At 34.0% G+C, this 23,003-nt stretch overlaps 1 protein-coding gene across 3 annotated transcripts in view; it reads right to left on the bottom strand.

Moving 5' to 3' along the window:
• Nucleotides 1-23,003, bottom strand: part of COP1 (COP1 E3 ubiquitin ligase) — a 245,993-nt gene that overhangs the window by 46,759 nt on the left and 176,231 nt on the right. For all 3 annotated transcript variants that reach the window (XM_032317088.1, XM_032317089.1, XM_032317087.1), the window contains exons 16-18: nt 14,107-14,224; nt 10,948-11,072; nt 9,699-9,859 (exon numbers count right to left, since the gene is read on the bottom strand). In XM_032317088.1, coding sequence (XP_032172979.1) covers nt 9,699-9,859; nt 10,948-11,072; nt 14,107-14,224 — 404 coding nt within the window. The remainder of the gene's footprint in view (nt 1-9,698; nt 9,860-10,947; nt 11,073-14,106; nt 14,225-23,003) is intronic.

Genomic DNA, 23,003 nt, shown 5'->3' with positions numbered 1-23,003 from the left:
GATGCTCTCACTCAATATGGTTATAACTTTGTACAGTACGGGTGATAATACAGTTGACAGAATCCCAAGCCAAGTTTTGCTGGACTTGGTTTCAAGGGATGGAAATTAAGAAAATCCTTGTCCTGACAACCTTTATTCTAGAATCACAGAAACTTTCAATATGATTCCTGGTGTTTCAGGCCACAAGAAAAAATAGCCACCCTTAATAACTAATGCTTTTTTTTTGAGAATATACATTTCTTTTAAATCATTTTTGAAGAGCTAAGGAAGTGTTAAGTGTCCTTTGTAAGTACTGCCTTTTCCCATTAGATATCCATTTGAAATTGGTGATCCAAGATTAGATAAGTATGTATGACGTGCTACCGAACTGCTAAAACAATGATGGGGGTAACCTACAGTCTCAATGGAAGATACAAGGGACTCATGATCTGCTTCCAACAAAAATATGGTGTCTTTTCAAATAGATATGATCACTTAAGAACAGAAATAGGCATTTGTATTCTTGAGCCAATTTATATTTTATTCCATCAGTTTTAAGTCATGCCAACAGAAGGATAGACAGATAGAGAACATACATATTCTCCTCTACCTGACTCCAGTCTCTGAATAAAGCAGTGATTAAATTAAAAAAAAAAAAGATATAACAGAAATAAAAAATAAATAACCAGCAGTGTCCCAAATTTACCTTCACTTCAGAGCATTACTTTCAAGGAGGATGTAGGGTGTGGGAGACAGTGGAATAGATTTGAATTACAAACACCAAATTGACTGTGTTTATAAAAACAGTATCTCAATTGCATGGTATTTCCCTTCCAAGCAAAAATTTCTTTAAAAAAACATTCTCAGTATAAGCATACAATTTATTTAAAAAATTGTCAAAAGTTATCGTTTTAGGGACGCCTGGGTGGCTCAGTTGGTTAAGCAGCTGCCTTCGGCTCAGGTCATGATCCCAGCGTCCTGGGATTGAGTCCCACATCAGGCTCCTTGCTCAGCAGAGAGTCTGCTTCTCCCTCTGCCTCTGCCTGCCATTCTGTCTGCCTGTGTTCGCTCTCTCTCCCTCCCTCTCTCTCTCTGACAAATAAATAAAAAAATCTTAAAAAAAAAAAAAGTTATCGTTTTAGAAAATTGCTTAGAGAAATAATAAAAAATGATTACATATTTACTAACAAAATATTTTCAATTTGGCAGAGGTACTGGTATTACAGCCCATGTTTGATGTGCACGGTGAACCTGAACCCCCTGGATGTTCTTGTTTCTTGGTGTAAGAGCAAATGTAAATAAACTTCTCTGGAAGGCAAACTAATTTTAATCAAAAGTCTTAAAAGTATTCATTTTTTTAAAATGGATAAACCTTGAAGGTTCTCTCCTAAGAATTAATTAGAGATTTAAAGATTACAAAAATAGGGCGCCTGGGTGGCTCAGTGGGTTAAGCCGCTGCCTTCGGCTCAGGTCATGATCTCAGGGTCCTGGGATCGAGTCCCGCATCGGGCTCCCTGCTCAGCAGAGAGCCTGCTTCCCTCTCTCTCTCTCTGCCTGCCTCTCTGCCTACTTGTGATCTCTCTCTGTCAAATAAATAAATAAAATCTTAAAAAAAAAAAAATAAAAAAATAAAGATTACAAAAATATTCAAGAAGTAGTAGTCAAAGTATTCAAGTTATATAATAGTAAAAAGGAAACATTAACATCCTTAACAAAACACTGATATGCCAGTATGGTAAATTCTTAGAATAGAATAATACGTAGCCACTGAAAATACTCTTTTCAAGAGTTAATGATAAAGGCAAAAGGTAGGAGTGCCTGGATCGCTCAGTAGTTAAGCATCTGCCTTCAGCTCAGGTTATGATCCTGGGATTCTGGCATGGAGCCCCACATCAGGCTCCTTGCTCAGTGGGGAGCCTGCTTCTTCCTCTCCCACTCCCCCTGCTTGTATTCATTCCCTCTCTCACGGAATCTCTGTCAAATAAACAAAATCTCTTAAAAAATAAAAAAGCAAATGATAATATGTAAAATACTCAATTTTATGGGAAAAAAAAAAAAACCAGAACCCATGAATGGAAAATAACATGAAGATTAATTACATTAAAATGTTACTATTGGTTATTTCTGGAAAAAGTGATAATAGACATTTTTTCTACTTTTTTATAAATTCTCTAAAATATACATGTATTCATTTCTAATTGTTTCGTTGAGTAACAAACTACAATAACAGTCATTTAGTAAAAAAGCCTAAGAAATAATGTTCCAAGATTATGATATTATACTCCACCAAAGTGTTTGCCAAGGACATTCACACTTATTGCCCACCCTCTTAAAATTGTAAAAATTTTCCTCTGAATCAACTATAAATTAGCTAAGGATAATTATTTAGTTAATGAGTTATCCTGACCATATCATTACTGCTTTTAGATATACTTAAAAGGATTAGGAAGGAAGAGGGGGGAGAAAACAAAATTTGTTAGTCCATATTAATACCTATGGAAAATTGTGAATATATTTTAGAAAGAGAGGATGAAACTAGAAATGACATATACTGTTGATTACATATAGGCTTTATTAATCCAGATAATGGCTGTTTCCAAGAAGTATCAGCAAATTTTACTACATCCGGACACAAGAGGCCAAATAAATTATGTGGTATTTTTTTAAAAAGTAGAGCCAGAAAATGAATTAAAATTGCAGCCTACTAAGCCCACCATCCTCTATATTCAAAAGTATTGAGTGACTGCTATGTATGGAAATACAACAAACCACACTTACTTCAAAGACTGTATAATCATGCAAATGGAATGTATTTGAATGTTCAATATGGATTCAATATATTCAGATATACAACTTTAGAATTTATAGTTGCTTCTTCAAGTAAGTAGATATTAAAGTTCCTTTATTACAGCAATTGAAACATATGATAGATTACTCATTTATATTTAAAAAATAACTAGTGATGAAATTAAATTTGAAATCCTAAAGAAAGGTAAAAAGATCTGTTATTCCTAGTAGTTATTTCTCAAATATCCATATCTTTTAAAAATCATGAAAATTAAGACTAAAATAGGCAATGTAAATAATAAGATTTAGTCTTGGGAAGAAAAACCCTAATAATTTGGCAGTAATAGAATATCTTTGTATTAATAACTCTAAACTACTAAGGTTTCTACAGTTAAAATGTCTTCAAGTGAATTAAAATAATAAACTAAAACCAAAATATAAAATAAATAATTCTGTATTCTTCATTTATGTAACACTACCATTTCTATTCTAGAGAGGGCCTAAGTTGCAATTAAAATTCTTCTAGAAAGCAAAAAGAGTATTTACTACTAGAGTCCAAATGAAACATCTTAAAATTCTTTGAAAATTAAATATGGTGAAGAGATTTTGGCATTTTAGTGGTAGAAATCATAGAGCCATTACTAGTACAAGACAAGGCTAAGGAACAAAGGACAGAAGGATCTGTCAGCAAACTAAAAGTGACTTTTAGACACAGGAAAAAGACCGGAAAGAAGAAAAATGGACAAAACACAAAGTATGGCCTCTCAGACTAAAAGAAACAACATTAGGGCTGCCTGGGTTTCTCAGCCAGTTAAATGTCTGCCTTTGACTCAGGTGGTGGTCCGGGGTCCTGGGCTCAGGCATCTGAAAAGGAGCCCCTCAAGCCCCTCATTGCGAATTCCTGCTCAGCAGGGAGTCTGTTTCTTCCTCTCCCTCTACCCCACCCACCCCCTTGTGCTCTTTATCTCTCTCTAATTAGTGAAATCTTTAAAAAAAATTAAAAATACTGTCTTCAAGTGAGAGTAATTAAAAGTAAAAATTGTAATCCTAAAGCAAAATAAACCACACAGCAAACATGAAGGTAGGAGAGCATGCTGTTAACTTCCACAGTACTGTGAAATAAAGGAGAAGATGAAAGAAATACTACAATTAAGTTGATCAACACCTTAAAAAGGGCAATGTATATAACATTCTTTCCAGTTTATATCAAGGTTGGTAGAAATAGAAAGAATGGGAATTATATATGAGCTTGGCTGACAGTTCAAAACAGGGCTTGAAATTACTGGTTCATTTTCACCTAGAAGTGGCCAAAAAGAAACACACACACATACACACACACCCCTAGGTTACAGGAAAAAACAAAGCTAAACAGAAATTTAATCTGCTGGAAACTAATCTAAATTTTATAAGACTGAGATACTCTCCGAAAAGAATGTATCTAGTTGTCTTAGTGCCTTTCCCTCTACCACTCATTTTTAACTGCCCATTCCCTCCTTATGACTAAATCACTGCCATAAATAACATAAAAGCACATGCATTTTTTGTACTATCATTAATGGAAGAATTTTAGGTCATTTTAGTTCATTACAGTTAAATGATACACCAGTATATTTGTCCAAAACCTAAAAAGACTTCCAAAGTTAAGCTATTTTGTAAGTGACCTTAAATTTATCTCTTTCAGAAAAAATCAGTAAATATAAGATCTGAACCATCCCATCAACTCTCTAACATCTAACTGACCAACAACTACAGAAGAATGAACTAAAAAAATTTTATGGTAAAGGTGGAGATAGATGTCCTTCCCTTTGTTGAATAATATTTTTATTTACAAAGTTAGAATTCCATTCTTCTCTTTGATTGATTACATTTAAAATTTTTCTAAATTTATGGGGCGCCTAGGTGGTTTAGTTGATTAAGCCAATTCTTGGTTTCCAGGTCATGATCTCAGGATGTTGAGACCGAGCCTTAAGCAAGGCTTGGGCTCAGCAGAGAGTCTACTTGAGATTCTCTGCCTCTGCCCTTACCCCCATCCTCCCTTTTTTTCTCAATAAATAAAATCTTTTAAAAATAAATAAAATAAAATTTTTCAAAAATAAGTAAGATTGATCTCTTTCTTATTATCAAAATTAGGTAGAAAAGAAATAAAGGACAGAATGACAATAAAATGTTTGGCCTTTTTAGAGATGGCTATCGATTTCATATTTTAACAAAGTAATCTAGGTAAGATTAAACATGGTATTGTTTTACTACTCCCCAAAACAGCTCTCTGTACTTCACTATCTCCAACTTCTCCCTTCCCTTTCTTTCTTAAAACCACTCCAATCAAGTTTTTCTCATACCACTCCTTTCACTTTTTTTACTCATCTTACTTGTATTAGTAACATTTGACAAAGCCAATCAATCTCGCCTCCTTGAAAAACTTTCTCACTCGGCTTCCCAGGTACCAGTTTTCTACTATAGAGAGAACTACTCTTTCTCACTCTTTGTTGATGACTTCTTGTTGCTTTAATCACAGAACACTAAAGAACTCTCCAAAGTATGGTATTCACACACTTCTAGTATCTAATTACACTCCCTTGCAGAGATACCATCCAATTTCTTGGCTTAAACATCACAAGCTCACAGCTATCAATGTCTATCTCTGGTCCCACAATCTGCTGTAAACTCCAAACTTGGTATATCTACTTAGAAGACAAGTACGTCTCAAACTTGAACCAGTGTAAACGTCACCTCCTGTTCTCCTTTAAGGCACTTCTTCTGGTAGTCTTCTCAGTTACTGGCAACTCCACTCCTAAAGTTGCAGGGGTGGAGGGTGAATCTCAGTGTCATCCTAGACTTTTCTCTTTCACTCTCCACATGCAATTTATTGGTTCCTTGACACCTTAATGTCTATTCTCCAAAAGCCAAACTGATTTTTAAAAAACTGAAGTCACATTTAATCACTCCTTTGTTCAAAATCCTAAAATGGCTCCAACTCACACTGGGTAAAAGCTACAGTCCAGACTTTACTAAACAATGTTCTGTTGAAATAGTTCCTCTTCCCCCACTCTGAGACTGACTACTCTCCACCTAGTTCACTGTAGTGCAACCACACTGGACTCCTTTCTTAAGGCCACTATTACTGATCACTACTATTGATCACTACTGCTGATCACCATTACTGATATAATCACTGAACACTAATTACTTTCTTACTTCAAGGTCTCTGAACTGTTTGCTCTACTTGGAATACCCTTCCACCTTTAAACATGGATTACATCTTATGTCCTTGTCTTTGCTCTAATTCAGCTACTCAGGTAGGTGATTCTGTCACCACCACTGAAAACTACAGCTCCTTATACCAGCACTCCCTGTCCCACTCTCCTGCTTTGTTTTCCTCCAAGTCACTCAACACCTTCTAATACAACTATTTATCTTTTTGTTCTGTCTCCTCCAGCACATAAAATTTTAAGTCTTCTAAGAGGCCCAGAATTTTTCTTAAAATTTTGTTCAAGTTTATCCTTCTTATCTAGAACCGTGACTACACACAATAAATATTTGTTAAATAAATAAACAAGACTCTCTCACACTTTGTGCCATCTAAAATAGGGAAATGAAATTACTTTTCATGCACAAAGTGACTTATGCAAAAATCAAATTTAAAATAAATCTGGACTGATAATGAAGTGAGTTAGAGAAATTTTCATCTTTTTGCTGGGAAATAAAGCAAGTTCCCAGGGGATGCTGATGTGTTGATCTAGGCAGCACACTTTAAGAATTACTTTAGAAAGGTTATCCTATCAACTAGAATATGATTCCTTTCAGTCTAATTAATTAGTTTTTTTACCTCCTTCCCTGACAAGGAAAATTCCTGAGAACATTTTAATCACATTTACCCTTCTGGCTTATTACTATCAAATACTTAATTCTATGTGCCTATTAAATCCAACAAAGGCAATATGCATTTAGATTTACTATATATTACCACTTCCATTCCTTTTTGCCATTTCCATTCCTTCATCTTTTTCCATTCCTTTCGACATCTGTGACTTTCATCTTTAGGTTCTGCATCTTTTCCTTCTGCCTTAAAAATATCTTTTCAGGTTTTCTTTACTATAGGTCTACTAGTGGCAAATTCTTCGTTATTATTTATCTAAAAATGTCTTCATTTTGCTTTTGTCTTGAGAGATTTCTATTTTCATATAGACCAGCAGGTATTTCCCTTTACACAGTAAAGATCTGGTTCCACCACCTCTGGTTTCTATTGCTTCATGAAAAAATTGGCTATCAGTCTAATTGATGGTCTTCTGGACAGTGACTTTTTCTCCGTCTTCTTTTAATAAATTCCCTTTGTGGGACGCCTGGGTGGCTCAGTCAGTTAAGCGTCTGCCTTTGACTCAGGTCATAATCCTGGGTCCTGGGATCAAGTCCCACATCAGGCTCCTTGCTCAGCATGGAGTTTGCTTCTCCTTCTGCCTGCTGCTATCCATGTTTGTGTTCTCTCTCTCTCTCTGACGAATAAATACACGGAAAAAAAAACTCCCTTTGCATTTTATTTTCTATAGTTTGATTACGGTGTATCAAGGTGTGGCTGTCCTACCACCAGCAGGGGTCACAGGACCAGACACAATTAGCTTTAGTCTTCCAGTAGGTTAGTTAGCTTTATAGAGGTATACAGGATAGGAAATTCAGCATGCACAACATCTTCAAACTCATCAGAAGGGCAAGCAACTATACACATGCATATCCTCTTGCATCTCTCCTGAACCCACACAAAGAGTATGCATAGTTGCTAAGGACAGATAGGGTACATGGGGTTCTAGATACAGAGATATGCCTTGGTTTCCTGTCAGTCTTATATTGCTCACTTTGGATAGATGTAAAGCTGATATGCCAACTCACATTTCTCTAAGTCCACGTGCAATAGTATAGATGGAGTTTCATAGTAAATTTAAGAGATAATTAGCTGCTAGCAATAACATTCCATGTTTGTCCCTAACTCAGCACATTTTCACGAAGTACTTCCATGAGAAAGCAGATCCAAGGTTAGAGTTTCAGGCATACTTAAGTCTCTTCATGGTCCAAATATAATATTAAATCTCTACTCACATTCTAAATTTACTCTTTGGGGTATAAGGGCTTAATGAATCTCTGCCTTGATGTCTTTCATCAATTTTGTAAAGTTCTCAAAGATATTCTTCTAATATTTGCTTCAGTTGTATTATTTTTTTTCTCTCCTTTTAAGGTCTTCTATTGAATATATTAAACTTTCTTACTTCATCCTTCATTTCTTTTCTGTATTTTTTTCATCCTATTTTTCTCTCCATGCTTCCTTCTGTATATTTTCTTCTAACATACTGAAAGTTCATTGACTCTCTTTTCCTCCATACAATCCATCCACTGAGTTCTTAATTTGGGGAATTATAATTTTTTACTTCCCAGTTGAAATTTTCTATCTTATCTTTTATCTTGTCAGCACAGTTATTTTTAAGCTACATTTGATAATTCTGATATCCAGGGATGCTGTGATTTTGTTCCTGTTGTCCACTGTTTAGGCTAAATTTTTTCACAACATTTTGCCTTTTCCTATGTCTATCTGTTATTTACTGTGACTTAGTTACTGTATTTGCAATTTAAAACAAAATAAATTCCCAGATGATCTTTTTTAGATCTTCTTTCAAAGAAGATTTAAGTTCAACTAGCCATACAGGATCATTTCAATTTAATTAAAGGACTGATATGATCTGGAGTTGCAATCATTTTAAGAGTTTATCTTCTACTGGTTTACCCTAGACTACAGCCCTTTTTGGAGCCCCAAACCAAAGTTAAGTTCACCCACGTAGTGGTGAGCACTAAATTCTAATACGTGTCCCCCTGTGAAGCTGCCATAAGTGTTCTCAGCCATCCTACCAAGAGTGCCAAAGGCTCCCAGAGGAAAAGCATACCCCAGAGCCAGGTTTCCATTCCTATGCCATTAATTCTTTTCTATCTTATTTACATTCCAAAGTCTTTGAACAGGTTTATGTTGCTGTTTTTAAAATAAATATACTTGGTCCAACCTTTCTAGTTCTATTTACAGGGAAGGTTAGTATAAATCACCTAGTCTACCACCGCCAAAACTAGAAGTTGATTAATAGAATTTTAAATAAGATAGAAACAGAATATAGCTAATTAAAGTTAAATAGTATCAGCACTCAGAATTCTCAAAGCACCCATCAAGGAAGAATTTTTTGGTCCAAAAATAAAAACAACCAAGTAAGCACCTAAAGAGCTTTTTTTTTTTTCAAGAAGATGACATTAGTGAATGACTGTTTATAAAAATCAAGATAATAAAAAGAACTACTGTTTCATATAGCTTATGAGAAAGCTTATCCTTTAAAATAAGGGAAAAGTTTAAGAAACTTTTTTTGCAGTTTAGAAGTACAACTTTCTTATTAAGAAATTAAATGTTTTTAAATATTCTTATATAAGTGCATTTATAGACAGCAATTCTGCTCTGAAATAATATTTAATTAGGTGTACAGACAGGGCACTCTCCTTTACCTACATCCAATTTTTTTCTTGCTAAGACAATACCAGATTCTGCTAAATGTTTATTGAGTATATACTGCAAATGATCATTAGGGAAAATAAGACACAGTATGTACTCTAGAAATTTCCAGTCTTATAGAAGAGATATAAATAGACAATGTGATAATGCTAAAACAGAGGTATGTACAATATGCTATGGGCACACAGGAGAGACATTTTATCACTGTGATGCTGTTCCATTAGTGATATTTCAATTACTACCTAAAATGCTTGTTTACTTTGATGATGCAATACTAAGCAAAAAAGAAAATTTGTATCACATATCAATTTTTATTTTAAACTTAAAAAAATCCAGATGTGAATACATAGACAGAAAGTGTTCTATGAGACATCAAGAAGAAAAAACTGACACGAACACTTACCCCATCTGGCAGGGCCCTCCAGCACACAGCACTAACAAATTCATTTGTATCATCTTCTTTTCGGTCTTTATCCAGAACACTTTTGACCGTATCAAACTTAAAAGTTAGCAAAGTCTTAGAAAGTCCTTTATAGTACAAATAAAGAGAGTTGTTCTCACTTCCTGAAAAAAAATGTTTAAATAAATAATTTTTTAGAATGGTAGAATTCAGAATTAGGATGTCACATTCATAAGGTAATTATTAATTAATGTTTAAGCTCAAAGACAAAACTTTTATGGTTGAATCTGAAAGACCAGAGCACAGGATTTCTTGGGAATCATGTGAGAAAAAGAATCATAGAAAAAAAGCTATACTTTACTAATCTAAAGAAATAATAACTGGTAAATGATTTAACAACATTGATAACTGTAAGGTTAAAATTACTGCCAAAATTGCACTTATAGCAGAGGTTTAAAGAAGACAGAAATTTGTTATTACAGTTTGAATCTTACATGACACTTAGAAAGATTTCTGCGGGGGGTATTATAGTACTTACAAAGGCAGATTTTTAATAACCTACAAAATTCATGTCCCATTCCCCAATAAAGACACCACTCTAATACCTAACTGGCCTATAAGGAAAACTATATTTTTGAGTAGCCTATCAAGTAAAAAAATTATAAGAGATTTGCTTTGGCAGGGTTTACATTATATATACAACTTTACTAAATAAAGGTCAAGTCATTTGAAAAGAACTGATGAAAGTTCATATATTAGACAGTAGGTGTATTAAGCATTTGAACATTACCTAATTGATTTTTCTACTTCTGATGTAAAGTTGTATAAATTACCAACAACAAAAGCCCTAGAATACCAGATCAGGATAATCTAAACAAACTGCTTAACGAAGGGAATGCTCTGTATGGGAAAATGAGTATCAAGCTTAGGAAGACAAATAATGTCTCTGAAATTAGGACATCAGCAGAAATTAATGTTTTCTTTTACATAGTATCGATAGAAATTATGTTACAAAGGAGAACAATTATAAAACATATTTAACAATCTTGTGCTATTTCACGCAGTAAGGGTTTGTGCTCACTAAAGGAGGGAAGAACTAATGCTTATTTCAGCACAATCCCAGAAGAATTCAGTATGCGACTTTCTGGATGTACAGATCACTTCCTAACTAGGTATATAGTATATGTTCGTTGAATGCAATTTCAGGGACAAATTCCTGTTAAAAAGTTCAGGAAAAGATGGTTTTACTTACCACAAGCTATATAATCACCATTGGAAGCAAGGCCTACAAAGTTTTTTTCATTGATGTGACCCTTGAAGGAACGTAGACAGTATGGTTTCCCTACATTCCACAGCTTTAGCTGGCTATCTGTTGAGCTGAGGTAAACACAAAAAATGAGAGTGCAATTAAGATTTCATGGTCTGAAATGCATCCCTACTAATTAGAGGCAATCCAGTTTGGTGCCTTAGGATGCAGAATATGGAGCCAGATTTTCTGAGTTATAATGTTCAATATACCATTAATTTGCTTTTGGCCTTGGGAAAATTATATAGCCTCTTCGGCCTCCATTTTATTCATTAGTTATTTGTGAAATAGAGTGATTCCTACATTACTGAATTAGATAAATTCTATAGGACATGAAAACTAATTCATTTAAAATGTTTCTAATAGTCCCTGGGCATCTAGGAAGTGCTTACTAGTAAACATTACTCATCAATACTATCACATCACCACCACCAAATAACAAGAGTCCCATTGGGAGTTGTGTTTAATTTCAGGGATACACTCTATCCCACTTGACTTGATTAACTTTTCAACTACTGAATTGCATTGGTATACTAAATTTAACCTATTGTGACAGCTTAGTTGTATCTACAGAGGTGGAACATAATGAATGACTGGAATAGTCTATATAAAGTAATTTATTTACTGAAATAATAGGCAAATGCAATTATTTGTCAAAAATTAATTGAATGTAAAGACTGTTGGTAATCTTATCATACAGAGCCAGTTTTAGAACTTGAATAAAAGACCATGTTTTAGTTTTTCTTTTTGTTACAAAATTCCAATCATACCATACACATTAGGTTGTAAATTTCTTATCCCCCCCCTTTTTTTAAAGATTTTATTTATTTTTTTGACAGAGACAGACACAACGAGAGAGGGAACACAAGCAGGGGGAGTGGGAGAGGGAGAAGCAGGCCTCCCGCTGAGCAAGGAGCCTGATGTGGACCTCGATCCCAGGATTCTGGGATCATGACCTGAGCAGAGGGCAGCCACTTAATCACTGAGCCACCCAGATGCCCAAATTGCTTAGCCTTTATTCAATAATTTGGTTTATAATTTTTCTGTAAAATAAACATATTTTGATATCTTTGTTATGACTACACAATAAATCATCTTTTCTCTTACTGTAACATTCACAGAATATGGTACCATGCTGAATCCTTTACATTTATTACTTCATATAAAGAGTCACAACATAATAACTATTATTACCTCCAGTTTAGAGATGAGGCAACTGAACATGAGAAAGTTAAGGACATTTTCAAGGTACCAAAGCTAGTCAACAGCAGAGCCAAGACTGAAACTGTCTGAAACAATTACAGAGGCCAAACTCCAAGCTCTTTACATACTTCTCTATGGCTTCTCATCTTTTTTCAATAGACATTTATGTTGTTTTAATTTTTTTCCCAACAATGTTGCATTTAATATTTCTTTAGGTGTGTAATATTTTTATTGGCCAGGATTCACGTTGTGGCAATATATGTATATTTTAATATTACTTTTTAACATTTCCAAATAAAGTTGTGGATAAATTTATTCTAAAAACTTCTAAACCTCAAACATATTCAAGAAAAGAAAATCACGATTTATAAAACTTAAGAAGGACAAGAGATCGGTAAAAATACAAAAAACATATCCATATTAATAAGGTCAATTAAAATTTCCTAACTTTATAATATTAAGTATACATATACTTCAGCTACTGGAAATCAAACTGATTTAACATTTATAAATCTGAAGTTAAAGAAAAATATTTTTGCCATATAATCTACCATCCACATTTGAATCTGAATAAAATTTTAATTGTATACTGCCCATTATTATTCCTAAAGACAGGAACATTTTGATCTGTTAACACTAATTTAAGTTTGTGAACTAATTACCTAAGTTCCCTTGTTTCCCTTGGAAAACTCAGTTCTCACTTTTTTTTCCTTGTTTGTAATTCAGTTCAAATTACCTTGCTAAATCAATTCAAATTACCAACTTATTATCTAGAGCAACCAGAATAGAGGTAGATGTGGTGGGAGATACCAAGTATTAATGCCAAGGCACTGGCATTGGCACTGGCATCTCTAATCTTAGGAGATTATTAATGCCAGAGCATTGGCATTAATAATCTCCTAAGATTAGAGATTAGAAACTAAGTTGGGGGAAAAAAAGTGAAAAGAAGAAAGCAATGTATCATGAAGCATGAAAAGAAGTAACAGATACAAAAAAGAGAGTAATTAAGAATGGTTATTTATTAGGATAATATAAAATAAAGAGGGGGTGCCTGGGGAGTTTAGTCACTTAAGCATTGGTCTTCAGCTCAGGTCACGATCTCAGGGTCCCAGGATGAATCCCTGTGTCAGGCTCCCTGCCCAGCGAGAGGCCCGCTTCACCCTCTCCCTCTGCTAGTGCTCTCTCTTTCAAATAAGTAAATAAAGTCTTTTAAAAATGAATAAAATAAAAAGAACTATGAAATGGGTTAACAGAAAGAAGAGACTGCCTGTTAGAAACACTCTGTCAATGATACTTTGGCAACTGAGGTTTATTTATCAAGATGACATCTTGTTAACCTTCAAACAAAATAAAAGACAACTAAAAGCCTACATTATAATTCTCTAGTGCAGAAGGCTTCTCAAAGGATATCTGTCAAGTATAAGCCATATTTACTTATTTTCCCAAAACACATTTAAAACTTACCATGAAACCACAGGGAAATCAAGTAACATAGAATCAACCAAATATTACCTAAAACCAAAAATACTACTACTATACTGTAATGTAGGTAAATACCCAATAACACACTGGTTTTAATAGATAAAATACTTCTCATTCTATCAACTATGTTGTTTTTCTCTTATGGAGAATCAGTGGCCGAAATCCAGACTGAAGTTCAAATGCTGAAGCATTAAAAACTATCAACATCAGGATTTTATTCATAAAAAGCATAAAAAAGTGAGCAAACAATCCAAAATATACATTTATTTTAATTAGAGAATTATTTTTAAAATCTTCTATTTATGAAAAAGTACATATACCATGGTGTTGCTCTTCACAGATACCCACAGTGACATTATAAAACTGGTACATGATGACAGAGCTCTGTATTAAGCTTAACCTCAGGAGAGTAATACTCACGCAGAAACAATTTCCTCACCACTCACAAACTTTGCATAAGATACTGCTTTTCGGTGTCCTTTGAATACCATGATTGGCTGCTTAGTGTTACGAAGATCATAGTAGTGGACACAGTGATCTAAAACAAAGTAAAACAAAACAAAAAGAAAAAAATGTAGTAAATGAAGAAACAGAAAGCAAAGCTCATTTTAAATGGTTTTGGTGCCTTTCATCAAAAGCTGAAGGGACAGTATCAAACCTATAACAGCAGAAAACTAAGTGCTATGATTTTCAAAAACAAGAAAGATATAGTAGGTTTTCTGTTTTCAATCTAGGAGATATGGCTGCATAAAAAGTATATACACATATGCCAACCTCAATCTGAAAGGGAGTTCCACTGGTATTTCCAGTGATCCTGGCTCTAAAACCAGAGTATTAAACATTCAAAGTAACTGAAAATTTTAAAATGTATCCTTACATTTATCCTATACATCCTTACAAATGTATAGATGTACCTTGTTTCAAAAGAAGGTGATATAAACATTTTAGGCTTCTGGTTAAAGATAATGCTATATAATTCCCTGCATTTGCTTTTTAAAAATGCTTTCTTGAGACACATTTAACATATAATAAAACCAACTCACTGTTAAGTATACAATTCAATGATTTTTAGTAACTTTATCCAGTGGTGCAACCATAGCCATAACTCAGTTTTGGAACAGTTTCCTCATCCTAGTAAGAAATACCTATCACTCACTGCCCTAGGCAATCACTACATATAACTTTCTATTACCTTTTCTTACAATACATTCCTTTCAGACAATACATGGCTTCTATGTATGGCTTCTTACACTTTACATGAAGTTTCTGAAGTTCATCCATGTTTTAACACACGTCAATAGTTCATTCTTTTTTATTGCTAAATACTATCTATTATATGGATACTCCCAATTTGTCGACCCACTCACCAGGTGAAGGACATTTGTTTCCAGTTTTTGGTTATGAAAATTAATACTCCTATGAACAATCACATTTAAGTCTTTGTGAGGGCATGTATTTGGGTCTCAGGTAGATGTCTAAGAAATATTAATTACTGCATCATGAGGTAACTTTGTGTTTTTAAGAAACTGACAAACTGCTGACTGTACCATTTTACATTCCCATTAGTAAGACATGACGGTTCCAGTTCCTTTACAGGAGTTCTTTGAAAATTTTGGATACAATTTAAAAAAAAAAAGTTTTACAAGTATTTTCAACTGTTCTGTTGCTTGTCTTTCTTATCTTCTTAACAGCACATTTTGAAGCACAGAAATTTGGGATTTTGATAAGGTCCAATTTATCTTTTTCTCTTATAACCTCATAAAAACCTTTGACAGTTCCAAGGTCTTAAAGATTTTTCCTCTATTTTTTTGTAGTTTTGTTTTAGTTCTTACATTTAGGTCTATGATCAATTTTAAGTTATTCTTTCTGTATGGTGTGAAGCATAGGTCAAAGTTCATCTTTTTGCATGGGATGGAGCTGCATCCAGTTGTCCCAGCAAGAAGTGAAAACAAACCTTTTCTCTACTGAACTGCTTCAGCACCCTTGTTGAAAATGAACTGACTACTGGATTCATAATTCTAATCAAGTGATCTATATATGTCAACTTCCTGCCAGCACAACGTCTTATATAACTGTAGCTTTAAAAAAGAAAAAAAGATTTCATTTATTTATTTTTAAAAGATTTATTTACAGGGAGCAGACAGAAGGAGAGGGAGAAATAATCTCAAGCAGATTCCCTGCTGAGCAACGAGCCTGACATGGGGCATGTGACCTTGAGATCATGACCTGAGCCAAAATCAAGAGACAGATTCATAACCAACTGAGCCACCCAGACACCCCTAAGATTTTGTTTGTAAGTTAATTTCTACACCCAACAAGAGACCTGACTTAGAACTCCAAGATCAAGACTTGTATGCTCGAACGACTGAGCCAACCAGGAGCCCATAACTAACTGTAGCTTTAAAATTTTGAAATTCAGTAGAAAAAAATCCTCCAACTTCGTTCTTTTGTAAGATTGTTCTGGCAATTCCTGTCCTTTGCATTTCCAATAAATTTTCGATCAGCTTATCATTTCCTGGGAAAAATCCTGCTGGAATTTTTACACAGATTGAGTTGAATCTATAACTCAATTGCAGGAGAATTCTCTTACAATATTATGTCATCCAACCTATGAACAAAAATGTCTGCATTTATTTATATCTGATTTAATTTCGCTCAGCAAATTTTTGTCATGTTCAGTGTACAAGTCTTGCACTTACTTTATCAAATGTATTTCTTAAATATTTTATTCTTTTTGATGTTATTCTGAACAGAATCTTATTTTTAGGCTATATATTGTTCATGTTTAGAAAGATAATTTTTATACTGTTATTTTATTCTGTGGTCCACCTGAACAATTAATTGTTAGTTCTAATTTTTTTTTTAAAGATTCCTTAAAATTTCCTATATAGGGGATGGCATCACCTGCAAATAAAGACAGTTTAATGTTTTCTTTCAAATCAGGGTATCTTATGGTTCCTTTTCTTCCTGGGCAGTACTAGCTAGAATCTCCAGTACTGTACTGAACCAAAGAAGTCAGGTGAACATCCTTGACTTGTTCCTACTTGTAGGGGAAGAGCATTCAGTCTTTCACCAGTAACTATGATATTCCCTAGTAGTTTTTCAGAGACATCTTCTATCAAGTTGAGGAAGTTTACTGCTACTTGTTAAAGAGTTTTAATCATCAACGGATATGAAATCTTGTCAAATACCTTTTCTATGTTTATTGGAATGACTGTGTGATTTAAACTTTCTATTAATATGGTATGTTACATTGATTGATTTTTGGATATTAAACAAATCTGGTTACTCCTGGGATAAATCTCACACTGTCATAGTGATAATCTTTTAAATATACCATTGAATTTGCTTTGCTAATATTTTGTACAAGGAATTTGCATCTATACTAATATTTTAAAATATCAGTAAAATATATCAGTAAAAATATCAGTAAAATATCAGTCTATGAAAAATACTAGTCTGTCTTTCTATCCATGTGATATCTTGGGCCTCTGGTTTTGAAAATTCCTCAGGGAAGAATTTATGAACACTAGTATTATTTCTTATCATTTTATAAAATTTACCAGTGAAGCCATCTGGGTCTCTGCCTTTCTTTGTAGGAGTACTATGTTACTCAATTTCTTTCCTTTTCATAGGTCTATTCAAGTTTTATACTTCCTCTGAGTCAATTCTGGTAATATGTGATGCTCTAAAATTCGTTCACTTCATCTACATTAAGATGGATACAGTTCTTCAGAGTATTCTACTGTAATTTTTTTAATATCTGGTCAGTCAGCAGTAACTTCCCTTCTTTTTTTTTTTTTTTTAAGATTTTATTTACTTATTTAGACAGGGAGCATGTTAAGCAGGGGCAGAGGGAGAGAAAGATTCTCAAGCAGACTCCATGCTAAGCACAGAGCCCAATGCAGGGCTGGTTCCCAAGACGCTGAGATCATGAACTAAGCCAAAATCAAGAGGTGGACACTTAATTAACTAAACTGCTTAGACATCCCTCCCTCAATTTTAGTGATCTGTGTCTTTTTTTCTTAGTCTTCCTAAAGGTGTGCCAGTTGTGTTGCTGTTTTCAAAGAACCAACTTCTTTATTCTTTTTTTTTTTTTTTTTTTTTAAAGAGAAAGTGCAAGTGGGGAGGAGGGGCAGAGAGAGAAGGGGAGAGAGAATCCTAAGGAGGCTCCACATTCAGCATGGAGCCCATGTGGGACTTGATCTTATGACCTGAGCCAAAATCAAGATTTGGATGCTAACAAGACGGGATCAGGAGGGAGACAAACCATAAGAGACTCTTAATCTCATAAAACAAACTGAGGGTTGCTGGGGGAGTTGGGGTAGGGAGAGGGTGGTTGGGTTATGGACATTGGGGAGGATATGTGATATGGTGAGTGCTGTGAAGTGTGTAAGTCTGATGATTCACAGACCTGTAACTCTGGGGCAAATAATATATTATGTGTTAATAAAAATAATTAATAAAAAAAAAGAGTTGGATGCTTAACTGACTGAGCCACCAAGGTGCTGCTCAAAGAACCAACTTTAGTTTTACTGATAGTTTTCTCTATCATTTTTCTGTTCACTATTTCATTAATTTCCACCCTATTATTTCCTCCTTCTGCTTGTCTTTGGCTTTATTATTCTTTTTTAGATTTTTTTATGGTGAGAGCTTAGATTATTGAAGTCTCTCTCTTTTTTAATATAAACATTTGAAGACAGACATCTCTTCTATTTTTTTTAAGATTTTTAAGTAATCTCTAAATCCAACATGGGGCTCAAATTTACAACCCCAAGTTCAAGAGTCACATGCTCCACTAACTGAGCCAGCCAGGCATCCAAAACTGACATTTCTTCTAGGCACTGCTTCAGCTGCTAGCACAGATTCTTTTTTAAATTTTCGTTTAAAGATCATATTTATTTATTTAACAGAAACAGCAAGTGCACACAATTAGGTGGAATGACAGAGAGGTAGAGGGAGAACCAGGCTCCGCAACAAGCAGACAGACCAACATGGCGCTTGATACCAGGATTGTGGGATCATGACCTGAGCCAAAGGCAGACACTTCACCAAATGAGAGACCCAGGTGCCCCTGCTAGCGCAGATTTTAATATGATATTTTTATTTATATTCACTTCAAAATATTTTCTAATTTTCCTATTTTTTCTTTGACCAAAGGGTTATTTAGAAATTACCAAATATTTGTTAACATCCTAAATTAACTATTGTTAACTTTTAATTTAATTCCATTTAGTCAGAAAGTACGTTTTATTATTTCAATTCTTGAAAATGTATTAACATTATTATATGACCTAATATATGGTTTATCCTGGAGAATGTTCCATGTTTGCTTGAAAAGAAGGTATACTATACTGTTCATGAGTGTACTATATGTGCGTCCATTACATCAGGATGATACTGTTCTTCAATCTTCTACACACTTGCTACTCTTCTGTCCAGTTGTTCCGTCAGTTACTGACAGTACAGTACTAAAGTCTCCAACTACTTTTGTTTAATTGTCTCTTTCTCCCTCCAATTCCATAAATTATATATTTCAAAATAGTTCAAGTGTATGTATATTTATAATTGTTTTATCTTGCTGCTGAACTGGCCCTTTTATCATTATAAAACGGTTTGCTTTGTTTCTAGCACCAATTTTTACTTACAGTCTATTTTGTTCGATTTAAATATAGCCATGCCAGCTCCTTGGTTACTGTCTGCATGAAATGTCTTTTTCCATCTTTTTACTTACAATCTATTTGTGTATTTGAATCTAAAGTTTATCTTATAAACAGTATGTAGTTGGCTGTTTTTTTCACCCATTCCACCAATCTCTGCAGCTTGGGAGTGTGTAATCCACTTACATTTAACATAATAACTTATATGATAGGATTTATACCTACAACTGTGCTTATTTGTTTCTCTTACATCTTTTTTGGTTCTATATTCCTCTTAGCCTTTTTTGTGTTAAACAGAAATCCCCCTGGATAACTCTTTTGTTTGTTATTGCTGTTTTTTATTATTTTTAGAAGTTATTTTTATAGTGGTTTTCTGTATATTATAATTAGCATGTGAATTTTTAAAAATGTAGTTCAGATTATCACTAAGTTAATTTTAATATTTATGTGCAAATTTTGCTCTAATATAGCTCTTCTCTCCGACCCTGCCCTTTGTGCTAATATGGACATATATATTATATCATTTTACGGTATAAGTGTATGAACACAATTTTATAATTATTTTACTTAGTTGTCTTTTTTGCTGTTATTGTTAAAGAGAGGGAGAGAAAATCTTAAGCAGATTCCCAGCCTAGTGTGGAAACCATCACAGGGCTTGATCTTAGGACCCTGAGATCATGACCTGAGCCGAAATCAAGAGTCAGACACTCAACCAAACCACCCAGGTGCCCCTTAGTTGCCTTTTAAATCAGAACAGATAAATATTTGAACTATCTTTTATTATACCAATATAATTATCTATACCCAGTGTTTTTTATTATTCTATATGGATTTACATTACTATCTTATACCCTTTTCTTTCAGCCCGAAGGACTGTCTGTAGTATTTCTTGCTTGGTAGGTTTACAAGAAAAGAACTTGCTCCGTTTTTGTTTATCTGAGAATGTCTTAAATTCTTCATTTTTTTTTTTCCCCTGGGCAGTTGTGCTGGATACAAAACTCTCTTGACAATCTTCCTTTCAGCATTTAGAATGTATCTCACTGCCTTCTAACTTTCACAGATTCTGATGAGAAACTGCTAATCTTACCGAGGATTGCTTTTGTGCTGAGTTGCTTTTCTCTTGCTGTTTTCCAAGATTCTCTCCCTGCCTTTGGTTTTAAATAGTCTGATGTGTTTAGGTGCCATATCTTTGAGTTTATCCTACTTTGAGCTCACTAAGCCTCTTTCTTGGGTATGTAAAATGATGTTTTTCATACAATTTGGGAAGATTTCTGGCCACTTTTCCTTTAAATATTTTTCCATCCCTTTCTCTTATTTCCTTATTTTCTGAAAGTCTATTTATGGTGGCATGCTTAATGGTGTCTCACAGATTTCCAAGGCTCCATTCATTTTTCTCCATTCTTAACTGGAAAATCACCATTGACCTATCTTCTAGTTCACTGATTCTTCAATTTGCTCATGAGCCCCTCTAGTGAATTTTTCATTTCAGTTATTACACTTTTCAACTACAGAATTTCTATTTGTTTTTCCTCTTTTTTTAATACTATTTGGTGAGATATATTTTTATATTTTTTCATTCCTTAATTATGTTTTAATTCAATGAATACACTTAATATAGATACTTTAAGGTCTCTATCTAGTAAGACTAATTATCACAGGGTAGTTTCTACTAATTTTTCCCGTTTCTTTGCATATGATAGTTTTTTTTATAAAAAGTAGACATTTTGATAAAATATAATGTGGTAACTCTGAAATCAGATCTTACCTCCCTCTCCTGGGACTTTTTTGACTTTGCTTTTGTTTTGGTTTTGTTGCCACTTATTTGTCTAAAGATTTTTCCAGAAGTGAATCTTTAGTCTGTAAATCATTGTTGTATGCAAACACTTAAGTCTTGACCGGCTTTCTTTTTAAAATTTCTGGCTTTTTCTTTTACCTAGATGAATAAAGTTTGTTCCTGGGTCAGCACTACTAAGTAGCCACAAAGTTTTCTTAATTGTTTTAAGGCAGTATGTTTTCCACCCTTTGCCCAGGGCAACTATGTGTTAGGGCATCCTTTCAAAGATCAGGAACTTCTAAATCTCCATTATCCTTCACTTCTTACTTACAGAGTCGAGCAGAGGTAAGCAACTGGAGCCCTTTCCATTTTTTCCCGGGTAAGTACATTGGCCTGAACATGCAGAAAGCATTCTACATCCCAGGAACACATAAGAGTTTTTTCAAAGCCCCTGTGGCTGTTTTGTTGCCCAGATCTTCCTTTTAAATTTTTGACTGGACTCCTATTTGCCCCATCTGTGATACTACATCTGATTGTTTTCAACAAGACTCTGGATACAGGTCTTTTCCCATGGAGACTCTGAGTCAGGTCAAACAGAAAAAACATCTTGTGAATGTGGCTTTTTCCAGTAAGCCATAAGACAGGTCAAACGTGACCATGATCTAGAAATGGGATTTTTTGACAAGTTCCCACACCAGCAGTTTTTCCTACTGGTGGCTACAAGGCTGCTGATTTTCAAGGCTTATAGGACACAAGTTAGCTCACTTTTTATAAATTTGCCTGTAGTTTTTATTGCTTATCTGGAAGAGTATTCCCACATTTTTTCTGTTCATTATTGCAACTGCATTAAGTGATCACCTCACTTGACAGCAATCAGCTTATTCTGTGGAGATATAAATGTATAGTGGCAATTTGTTTGGCATGTGCTAAAGTAAAAATGGAAAAAAAAATCCTGCTTCAAGTGCCATCTCATGTTAAATTTATCAGTTACAAAAATTAAACTTCTCTTTGGCATTAATAATTCAAAATTGAAAAACATTTTTGTAAAGTAAGTCTTTAATTTGTTATTTTATAAAAGCCGAAGATAATTTGATGTAATAAAAATAGCATAGTTTAGTATAATAATATACTAACTTATTCTCAGGCTAATAAAAACAAAAGTAGTAATATATAAAAAATGAAGTGATATAAGTAAAGGTTAAATTACCTACTGTGTACTACAAAAAGACTTTACAGTAGTTGGGAAGAGAAAAGTAGTGTAGAGACTAAGTATAAAATGGGGAATGTTTCTCTAGACATGGCAATCTCAAAAGAAACTGCACTATAGTAATTCAGAACCAGTTTACTATGTGCAGTGCTGATATATTTCAGCAAAACTTGTATTACTCCCTCATATTACTGTTACTATGTCATCATGCTGCTACTTTCTTTTTTCTCTTTTTGGTTTTTATTTTTACTGTATCTAATCAGAATCTGATTTAACTACAAATTGCTTAAGAACTAGGAACATATGAAAGTGGTCTATAGTTTTATATTTATCCATATAACTTAGTAACATTATGATAAAAATAGCTTAGGTCAGGTGGGAGGAGTCCTTAGTAATTTGCTTTCCACTATAAAAGGAAATTCTCAAATATTGCCGAAATTTTTTAAAACAGCTTAAAAATTTGAGGATTTAGTATATGCTCACATTTCTAATTCTTTTCTTTCCCCCAACTTATTTTTAAAAATTTCAAACCTACAGAAAAGTTGGAAGAACAATAAATTGTAGGGCGGCTGGGTGGCTCAGTGAGTTAAAGTCTCTGCCTCAGCTTTGGTCATGATCCCAGGGTCCTGGGATTGAGCCCCACATTGGGCTCTCTATTCAGTGGGGAGCCTGCTTC

Source organism: Mustela erminea, chromosome 17 (assembly GCF_009829155.1).
Source record: "Mustela erminea isolate mMusErm1 chromosome 17, mMusErm1.Pri, whole genome shotgun sequence".
NCBI classification, from domain to species: domain Eukaryota; kingdom Metazoa; phylum Chordata; class Mammalia; order Carnivora; family Mustelidae; genus Mustela; species Mustela erminea.
The sequence above is the reverse complement of the archived record's forward strand: the minus strand, read 5'-3'. Positions and strand labels throughout refer to the sequence as shown.